General features: G+C 43.1%; 1 protein-coding gene across 1 annotated transcript in view; it reads right to left on the reverse strand.

The window, feature by feature from the left end:
• Positions 1 to 921: 921 nt before the first annotated feature.
• BOD1 (biorientation of chromosomes in cell division 1) overlaps positions 922 to 10,401 on the reverse strand; it is a 17,935-nt gene continuing 8,455 nt past the window's right edge. Inside the window, exons 2-5 of the mRNA XM_011947833.1 lie at positions 10,238 to 10,398; positions 7,189 to 7,313; positions 3,281 to 3,477; positions 922 to 2,346 (exon numbers count right to left, since the gene is read on the reverse strand). Coding sequence (XP_011803223.1) covers positions 3,282 to 3,477; positions 7,189 to 7,313; positions 10,238 to 10,398 — 482 coding nt within the window. The 3' untranslated portion in view covers positions 922 to 2,346; position 3,281. The remainder of the gene's footprint in view (positions 2,347 to 3,280; positions 3,478 to 7,188; positions 7,314 to 10,237; positions 10,399 to 10,401) is intronic.

A 10,401-nucleotide genomic window follows, 5' to 3' on the forward strand; every position in this document is an offset into this window, starting at 1 on the left:
TCAGAATATACAGAGTTTTTCTAGATTCTGCATCACGAACCCAATTAAAGCATGAGAGCTCAGTTGAGGATGCAAAGATGCTTACCTGGGGACCAGTTCCTAAGGAGGAAGAGGCTGGCTTTCTTTCCCCCAACCCTTCTAGTGCTGTTGTCTTGACTCACCTTCTTGTGTATGCCAATCTGAATATGGTTACCCAAACCAATCTAGGCACGTCTTCCCTTTCAGTGTTGCTAAGAGCCAAAAAGTCCATCGTCCATCCCAACAGTAATGATGTGCCCAGTTACTTCTATAATCTCATGTTCTACTCCATTTTTTTCCAAATGAAATAATGTCTAATCTAGGTGACTCTTGGTAGATATAACACAATGACTTAAAACAAAAAAATAGAAACTCTTTGGTATTTGGCACATTTAACATTCTGTGAAAATTAGGGTGTTTCTCATCAACTGGCCCAGCCATCTCCAGTAATAGAAAAAGCAAAGTAAGAGAACTGAGATGAACCAAAAACTGTCTTCCAAAAACATATATAAAATGAAGTTAATTGAGCATTTGGGGGCAGAAAAGGTGAAGCTTTCTCTGGGCTTTTGCCCTTTTTTTGCTAGTTGAGGTCAGTGCGGGATAGGTAAGATGTTGGGAGGGTCAACACAAAGTAGCTGCGTGGAGATCTCCCTCCCAGAAGGATGCCTCACAGAGAAGAACTTCGCATTAAAGCTATGAGGTCCTGAAAAGACACTCCAGGTAGTTTGAGCAGCTTTTCTGCCAGCACAGGACTGGTAATTCTGGCCACTCCGTGTCTGCCTCGTAGTAGAGAGGACTGGAGGGCCCATTCTCTGGGGTTAAGAACTTTGTTGACTCCTGCAACTGTAAGGCAGCTTGAAATGGAACTGCACCTACCAGGTGGGAACAGACCACACTTCAGATATAACTTGCACCTGCCTTAAACGTGTGGCCAGTTTGCTTTAAAATGAGGGCACATGCTACCAAACATCTTGCTGAATATGGCACTGCAGTCCTAATATAGGGGTATTCATGGTAAAGGTAGAAGTGGAGCCTTTGTCTTAACAGGGAACCAACTGAATTGGTTAAAATTTTGATTAGATTAGCAGTAATATGCAGTAGTAGACTCAACCAAGAACCACAGACTCTTAGTTTGACATAATCTTGGATATATTATCCAAGGCTTATTACACACAGTATGTTAAGAGGCCTGGCAGCATCAGCATCACCTGGCACTTGTCAGAAACACTCCTAGGTCCCACCCCAGAACGTCTTAATCGGAAAATGCATTTTCCCCAAATCCCCAGGTGCTCCTCCTGCACACTCAAGGTTGACAAACACTGACACACACACCATGGACTACCTCAACTAAAGACTAGTGTCAGTAATGGTTCAGGGAGGAGAAGCAGCCCACTTCTAGCCACAACTACTAGTTTCATAGTTCTAAGTTCTATGTACCAATGTTCACTGCCAGTAGATCATGTGTGGTGCACAGAAATGGCACAGAGGCAGAGCACAAAGGTTGCCCTTCACAGACCTGAGGTCTAAGCTTCAGCTGAAGCTTCGAAGTAAGAGTATCAAATGATTTTATTATGAAAGATAAGCCATTTATTGACCATTCACGTCTAAAAAAAACACAAATGTGAGGATAAAATAAACATACCTAAGACTCACTGGTCCCTCTAGGACAGGAAGCAGCCCTGGACAGACAGCCTGCAAACGAGTTTCCTTATGCCTAATGTCTGAACTTCTCACACATTCTAGGATTTCATGTCCCATTACCTACTACAAAGGAAAGGAAACTGGCTAGAAGATTCATGTACAAGAAGGTCACAACTTTAAAGCTATCTGATGCTAATGCCTTGTACAATCAATCTGGTTTGCAAACTCTGAGAGACAGTATCAAATAAACACTGTCAAAGACAACTCCCAGCTAAACTTCACTGTCACTGTTCTCTGAAATTGTCTTTGGGACTGGCTATGTTCTCACTGTAGCTTCCGTTTACTCCACCACACAAACCCTAAAGTTCACGTGCAGTCTCCATGTTCAGGTATGAAAGTCTGTTTCACGACAACCCTGGGTCGCTGTAGTGTTTCTCTCTGTAGTGTCTACTTGGTGTCATGCCCTTGGACAGGCTGGCCAAATGGCAGCACAATGCAGGGGGCGACATGGTCAACTTTCCCACTGCCGAACTTGCTCCCCTTTCAATCTGGTCACTGCCCGTAGTCAGGGTTGAAATCTTGAGATCAGTGACGACCTTGGCCTATCTTCGGTCTGAAGTTGCATTCTTACATAACCCAATCCACTTCTTCACCAGAAATTAGCTTTCAAAAGGTGTCAGGTATATTCTAAAAAGGAAAGATAATCATATCCAAATGTTATTTATTGATAAGAGACTATATTCACTTTTATGTTCCTAAAGAAATTTACAATTAAAAAGACTTAAAATCAATGTTTTACACTCCATATAGGACTCAAGGGCTTCTCTCGATAGAGGCACAAAAAGACTATCCCGATGCTCTTGAGTTGTTCATCACTGACGCTCAAAATGCCCTAGTCAATTCACCTCACTTACTGATTAAGAATAGGCATCCCAGAGAATCTTAAAAACAGAACACCAACATCAGAATGAAGGGATAAAATATACCCCGACGGTCACCAACAATGGCTAAGAGTCCACTGCTAACTTCATCAATGCTCATACTAATGTCTCCCAAAACCTGCAAAAAGCATTCTTTTGTACATCTAGAGCTTTTTAAAAATTGCATTTAATTCCAAATTTAATTTTAAAAGGGAGAGTGTTCCTAACAGAAGAATCCCATGGTAATCGATAGTGGTAAACAAATTCCTTCTAAATTCATGGAAATTGAGTCGCACTCAAAGCGGACTCTGAATCCCATTTAGGATACCACTTCAGAAGGCATTGCTTGATTTTAAATAAAATCGCAAACCCAAGTTAACTCATGTCCAGGGCAGAGACTCATTTAAACAGTTCAGCAAAGTAAGACTCTCATTTGAATCTCCCTTATGCACACCAATCATCCCAGTTGATTTCTAATGAAGCATCTATTCATAGCTTACATGTTTAGCTCTGGTGGAACAGAAAATCAGTCTAATTTCTGATTAGTTCTCAGTAAAAAATGACTCATAACAGTAGGTGAAGTCCATCTGCAGTAAATACTTTCTGAATGATCCTCAATTATGGCCTACCCCATTCCTATCCATTTTACATATATACAAGCCAGAGATGCATGCTCCTGGACAGAAGATAGGATACTGGACCTTAGGAAGTGTCCTGAGATGGAGCTGGAGGGTCCTGGCCTTCAGGCTCTGGAGGGGGTGCTGGCACAGCTGCTTTTTTCTGGGCCGCCAGGAACTCATGAATTGCTCGTTCTATTTGTGGCCTGAAGATGTGGTTAAGTTTTGGATCCACCACCTGAGAAATAATCCTGTCTACTCCAGCTTCCAACATCCCTGACCTTGTGGAGACAAACAGATCATTCTGTTATTTAGTTCCTTCGGGATTCATCTTTAGCCCCAGTAAGTGTCATGTGGGAGCCCAATAAATGTCCACCTTCAAAGCTACAGCCCTTCTAGGGAGTTTAGAGGTCAATCCACTTACCACATACAGCTCAAGCTATTTTCACTTTCGAGGGGCAATTCTCAATCAGCAGCTGTTACTCCTACTGCACAATCTTATCCACAATCACCCAAACTTGTACAAAGGAGGAAAACAAAACTAAGTGGGCTGCCCCCAAACAACAAACAAATGACAGCATGGCAAGAAAGAATCTGACACGTGTGGCACTGAAAAGCTTCCTTGTACTGTCAAAGCCAGTGAGCCCTGAATTTCACTCCATTTCCTTCAACATTTATTCTCTTGATAGCCTAAGCAGAAGCTCCAGCAGCAACCTGTTTACTAATCCTCACATCTTAAACAAGGCAGATCAGTCAGGGCTGGGAGTATTTACATCACCAGCAACTCACCATGGCCTTCAGCTGCGGCTGCTACCTGTAACACATAATAAACAACTCGGAAGCAAACAAGAAATAGACAAGAAACAAATTAGTTCCCAGCTCTAGAGGGCTAAATTACATCCCCAATCCTTTCTGAAGCCAGCAAAAATCAGAGCATATCAATGTCTATATTCAAACACTTGGGACAGGGTACTGGAAATGATGGTGAGAGGAAACAAATCATATTTGGACAGTCTGGAAAACAGCCCATAAGGTTCAAAGTGAAGTGTTCTTCTCAAAGGATTGAAATATTCCAATACCATCACAAGCATGTGGGCAGGTTTTACTTATTTTCCCATAGACTTGAGACTTTGGAGGCCATTTAAGCCCTTGGGCAAAAATAGGCCAGGCAGCAACTGGGCAAATGGTCTGTCAGGGCACAGCAAAGGAAAGACATGAGTAAATGTACATCATGACAAAGACGAGAAACAGGCCCTGAACTGGGAAAGATGATTAGTGTGTAAAGTGCTTCCCGGATTCAATGGTAACTAACAGCTCATCGACAGGAAGCCTAGATGTAAATACATCACCATTAGAGCACTGAAGGGCACATTTTCAGGTAGACCAGGCATTAGACAGTATCTGCTCTTAGTGATGAGCATCGTTAAATACCGCAAACTTAGCATCAGGCTACGGGTCAGTTATAAAGCAAAGCTGCCTCTCCTCAGTCACAAGCCAATACCTTTCCAACTTTACCAAATCACTTACTGAGTCGGATTCACAGGGGTCTTTACTAGATGTAAAAGCTTGATATTATGAACTAAATGCCTGTGTCCCCCAAACTTCCTATGTTGAAATCTAATCCTTAATGTGATGGCATTTGGAGGTAGGGCCTTTGGGAGGGGAATGGGTCATGAGGACAGAGCCTCCATGAATGCAATTTATGCCCTTACAAAAGGGACCCCGGAAGTTAGCTAGCTCTCTTTACACCACATAAGAACAAGAAGTAGTGGGCAGTCTGCTGCCTGGAAGAAGGCCTTCCCCTGAACCTGACCATGCTGCCATCTTGGTCTTGGACTTGTAGCCTCCAGAATGGTGAGAAGTACATTTCCATTGTTTACAAGCCACCTAGTCTACGGCGCTTTGTTAAAGCATCCCCAACTGACCAAAACCCCCGATCAGGGGAAACTAAGTACCAAGGGAGTGCAGCTTACTTTCCTGGAGATTCTTAGCTTTTGAGGAAAACATAAAATCTTGTCAGAAGCCTAACGTAGAAGATGGAATGAACAAATATTGTATAGTTAAAAGAGTTATTCGTCATAATTCAGTTCAATAGTACAGGCTAATTTCCTGTTAAGCCCTCTAGGCTGTGGCACTGGGTTACAGCATCTGGGCCAGAACGGCCAGGCCAGTGAGCCAATGCTCTGAAGGCCTGCAGTGGCCATCTGGGAAGAGCACCCAGGGGCAAGCAGAAAGTCTGCGTTTCAAAACTCCAGTAGATTTTGCCTCAAATTCAAAATGCTAGCAAGAATTGTGGAGAAATGTCCCAGTATTAAAGCCAAGTTCATGTTTTCAGGTTAAACACATTCGAAGTCAAATCAAAAAGCAGGAAAAAAAAAAAAAAACCTTCACAGAGGTGGTAAAAGCTATGAAGAGAAGAAATGATTAGCATAAAAGTCAGGAATACGGCAAACTTCTGAAAGGAGGAAGGTATGTCTGGGGCTAGGCTATTTTGGGAGGGTATGAGTCCATTTCTCATCCTGGGTAATCAAGGGATGTTCTCATCATCTGTTTTGCTGTATTTCTGTGCACTTTTCGGTATTACAATTCCTACTAAAATGCAAAAAGTGCCACATGCATCCCTCTAGAATGACATCCATGCTCATTATGGAAATCAACAGCAATGTTAACAGCCTTCATTCTACATTTACGGCAACTTTCCAAGTATTTAAAAATGTTCAGTGTTTTGATTTACTCAAGATAGGGTAAATACAAGTGACTTCAGCTGTGAAACAGGTTTTTTGTGAGGATGAGTGATATATGTAAAGACCAGTGCCAGACATGTAATAAAGAGTTGCTCAGTAAGGGGCAGCTACTGTCCCCTTCTTTCTGAAAGAGTCTGGTGCCACCAGTCTGCTCTCTGAAGAAAGGGAAAGGCACTCGGTACTGACCCCAGAATGACAAGGCACCGGGCATCTTCTGCTATCAGGCTTCTTCCCAGCATTCAGCCATATTGGAAGTACTAGCCTGTTAGTAAAACACTTAAAAACTTTAAAAATCTAAAAATCACTGCAGATTCACAGAAGTTGTGAAGTGTCCAGGGAGTTCCACATGCACCCTTCACCCAGCCAGCTCTAATGTTAGCACCTTGCATAACTACAGTGCAATATCAAAACCAGGAAAATGACACTGGTCCAATTCAGACCTTATTTAGACTTCAGTTACACTTGCACTTACTTGTGTGTGTAGCTCCATGCAACTTTATGAGTTGCTGCACATAAGCACAGCACAACTCAGATACTTAACTGCACCATCGCCAAGTTCCCCTCATGCTACCACTTTCAAGTCACACTCGCCCCCTCCTCCCATCCCTAACCCCAGGCAATCACTAATGTGTTCTTCCATTTCTGTAACTGTTAGTTCATGAATGTTATGACCAGATTCCATGACCCTCCTCCACTTTTGTGCCGACAGTGAAAAGTCACTCAGATAAGCTATCAATAGCATCTTCATTAACTAAGGTTCAGTTTGTTACTGTGAAGTACAATACTTTATTAAGACTATGCCTTCCTGAAAGCTGCCACCATTACACTTTAGAGGTGGCAGCCCTGGTGGACTCAAAGAATTTAACTTACATTCACCTGTGAGAATAAAGATCCAGTTCCTCTTGCCCAAGATCCAAACCCTGATATCTTGGTATAAAACTCACATATATGTTTGGATGACACTGAAACTTCAAAGAGCAGGGAATATGTCTCATAATTTGGAATGTCTTTTGATGCACCCAGCAGAGATGCACACAGGAGGCCTTCACAGGCTGCAGAAACTGGAATTTCAATTGAGTACTTTGCTTACTTTAACCTTAACTGTAATAAAGGAGCAGACTGCTGCAACTCCTAAGTGATACTTGATATAAAGTTCCATCAACCTTGACTAAACAGAGACCTCAACCTACTTGTGCATCACACTTGTGATTACTGCCTTTTCAAAAGCTTTAAATTCTGCTTACTTACTGAACCACACTCTGCCTCAGACCATTTCGCAATTGGTTTTTGTTCATTGTAGGATTCCATTCCTGCTTGTCCAGATGTGTTGACACAAAATTATCCACTTTCTGCCTCAGGTTTTGGTAAGCTGGCTAAAATGTTAAAAAGAGGAGGCAAGGTCAGAAGTTACATGCACCAAAGTTTTGAACTTAGTCTCTCAGAACATTGCTTTTCACAGAAATGTTATCAAGCCTAAATACACTTCCATTGTGCATGAAGATTACCATGCAGTGTGGCAGTCAGGAATCAATGGTTAACACAAGTGCTCACTTGATGGTGGGTGGGCACAATGCCAGGTGGGCTTTACTTATATTATTCCATTTACTTTTAAGTAACTCTACATGCAGCAGGCCTGATATCAACCCACAGCCTGGACCCACACCTGGGCAGCCTGCAGCCAAGCCACCAGCTGAAGCCTTCCTAACTCAGCTGATCTTTGGCCGACCGGCTGCCCTGTGAACATGTGAACCGTGCTGATTATAAGCTGCTGAGATTCAGTTTGCTACGCAGCATTACTGTGGCAAAGTTTGCTAACAGGGAAATGAAGTTGATAAAGGAACCAGCAGGCCTCAATTCCATGACTGGCCTCTTCCGAAAGGCTGAGAAAGCAAACTCAAAGACTCCACTAAACCTGGAAAAGAGAAAGGCAAGGAAATGGGGGCAGAGGAGTAAAATTCACAGATACTATGTGCTATCTGCCTAGCAACGCCTTCTTTCTAGTAACTGTCTTCCTCTTTTCACGCAGGTAGGGCAGAGGGTGCCATAGGAGTGGGTGCCTGAGCCATGCTAAGACAATGCAGACATTCCCTGGGATTTCCCACATTGGAGCTGACAGTCTCTCGAGAGGAAGAAGCTGTAAAATGTAATCAAGAGATGCTAGTAACCAAATGGATGACTCCACTCTGAAGCAACAGTAAAACAGGTATCAACAGAGATGAAAGACAGAATGAGTGGTGAATATCTGGTTCCAAATGCATGCCTACCCTCTGGGAGAGTTTGTTCATTCAATCCTTCCTTGGATTCCATGAGGCAATAGATTCTCCCCTTTGCATAAAGCAGTTAGGATTATTTTTGTCCCTTGTAAGCATAAATCCTGATACCACACCTTCTACTCAAAAGAACTCACCTGGTTTGAGATGATACAAACTGTTACTGAAAAAGGACAAAGGACAGTGAACATCACCACCAAAACATGTAACAAACCCAGGCGATACAGAATAATCTCAATTCAAGAAGTCAAAGGAACTCATGAGCCCACTCAACGTTTCACTGTACTACCAACCCCTCCACCTGTTCACTTACCAGTTCTATTTGTTTTTGGATGCACTGCAAAGTAAATTACAGACATCTGTTCAATTTCCCCTAATTACTTCAGCAGTCTGGGGTGGGGCCTAATATGTGCATTTCTAACAAGTTCTCAGGTGATGCTGGTGTTAATCCAAGCACCACACTTTGAGAACCATTGGGCTAAAGCAACGAAGGTCTCAGATAACATATGCCTGAAAAAACATCATCTTCAAGAATTAAAACAACCTGTAATAGAAGGAACAGCTAAGGAGCTGTACATGGGAAGGTTCCAACCACTCTCCCTCAATAGCCGCTCAAGACAGTAGTCCCCTTCCCCTCAGGGGATCCGTTCCAAGACCCCCAGTGGGTGCCTGAAACCTCAGGTAGTACTGAACCCTATATACACTACGCATGAATTTCTTTGAGGGCCATTATGAAAATAAGGATTATCTGAACACAAGTACTTCCATACCGCAACAATTGGGTAAATGAAACTGCAGAAAGCAAAACCTTGGATGGGGCGGGCTACTGTAGTCGTTTTTGTTCTAAAATCACACACAAAAGCTAACGGAATATAAGAAATATGAATGGAGAATTTGTCCTAGGAAAGGTGAAAGCTCTGTCAATACATATCTGGGATGTGTATGTAATAAATTACTTTGTTTCAAGGACAGCACTTCTAGCTGGGATTTTCATCTTGGAGAAGTAACAGTGTATACACCACTTTCTCTACATACCTATTTACCACCTGGTTTACAGGTCCGTTTTCTATCCTAGACTATAAGCTTTGAGGATGGGGTAGTGACTTATTCCTGTAATCACACAGCTTGGCAACTAGAGGCCAATAAACGTTCAACGAACAAACAGACTAGGGTTTTTCCCTATCTTAAGGTCTAATTCTAAGCTCACAATCTTGCTGTGAGGTAAACAAAATGTTTCCATGACAGGCTTTGGTAGGAGAAATCACTACCCTGTAGGAGTCCAGTGACAAGAGTCTCCTAACTTACAACCATAATCGTGGTTAGGCAAGTTTTGAAAAGGGAGAAAACGACCATTCCAGCAACTACTGTATGTCTGATACTTAACACCCATTATTTCACTGAATCCAAACCACTTTGACCAGTAGGTAAAGTGAAACAGTGTTTTATCGGTGGGACTGACCTATGGCATTAGGATCTAAACTAGGCACCAAATCTCCTTTAATCAATGATGAAGTGCAAAATAAGGGTGCTGTTTCTACAATTTATCTTAATTCAACGCCGTACTAAAGTCTGCAAAACACTGAGCTAGAGAAAAGGAATAAACAGTTATAAAATGGTGAAGACTGTGTGTTCAAATCATTGTGTTTAATGCCAGCTTCTCAGTGGTGAGTACGGAACAGGTGGAAATTCTAAAGCACGCTTGCTTAACTACTTGGTTTCGAAGTTTGTTACTAAGGGCCTTAGAGGAGTTCCATCTTGGGAATGACAGGGTCTAGGCTCTAAAATCCACATCGAAACCCCAAGTTCCGAGAAGCGACTGGGTAAAATCACAGCTACTAAATGACCAGGCGGGAAGCCACGTGTGCATCGCTCTGAAAGCTCTCCGTACTGCCCCAAGCGGTGTAAGACTTCACTGCTGAGATTTTTAAGCTATCTTTTGTTTTGCTCTCGGCTTTCGAAAATCAAAGCTACAACCCAGGGGCCTCACGTGCAGCCCCGCTCCCCTACGCCCAGGCGGCCGCAGCTACCTTGGTGTCCACGTCGGCCAGGCAGTCCCGGCGGAAGCTGTCAAAAAGGCCCCGGCTCTTGAGCTGCTCCACGATGAGAGCGATGAGCTGCGGGTCGCCGGGAGGCAGCGAGGCCGGGTTGATGGGGCCACCGCCCCCGCTGGCCCCAGTAGCGCCAGTCGCTG

The sequence above is a fragment of the Colobus angolensis genome, unplaced genomic scaffold (genome assembly GCF_000951035.1).
Source record: "Colobus angolensis palliatus isolate OR3802 unplaced genomic scaffold, Cang.pa_1.0 Scaffold27, whole genome shotgun sequence".
Classification (NCBI taxonomy): Eukaryota; Metazoa; Chordata; class Mammalia; order Primates; family Cercopithecidae; genus Colobus; species Colobus angolensis.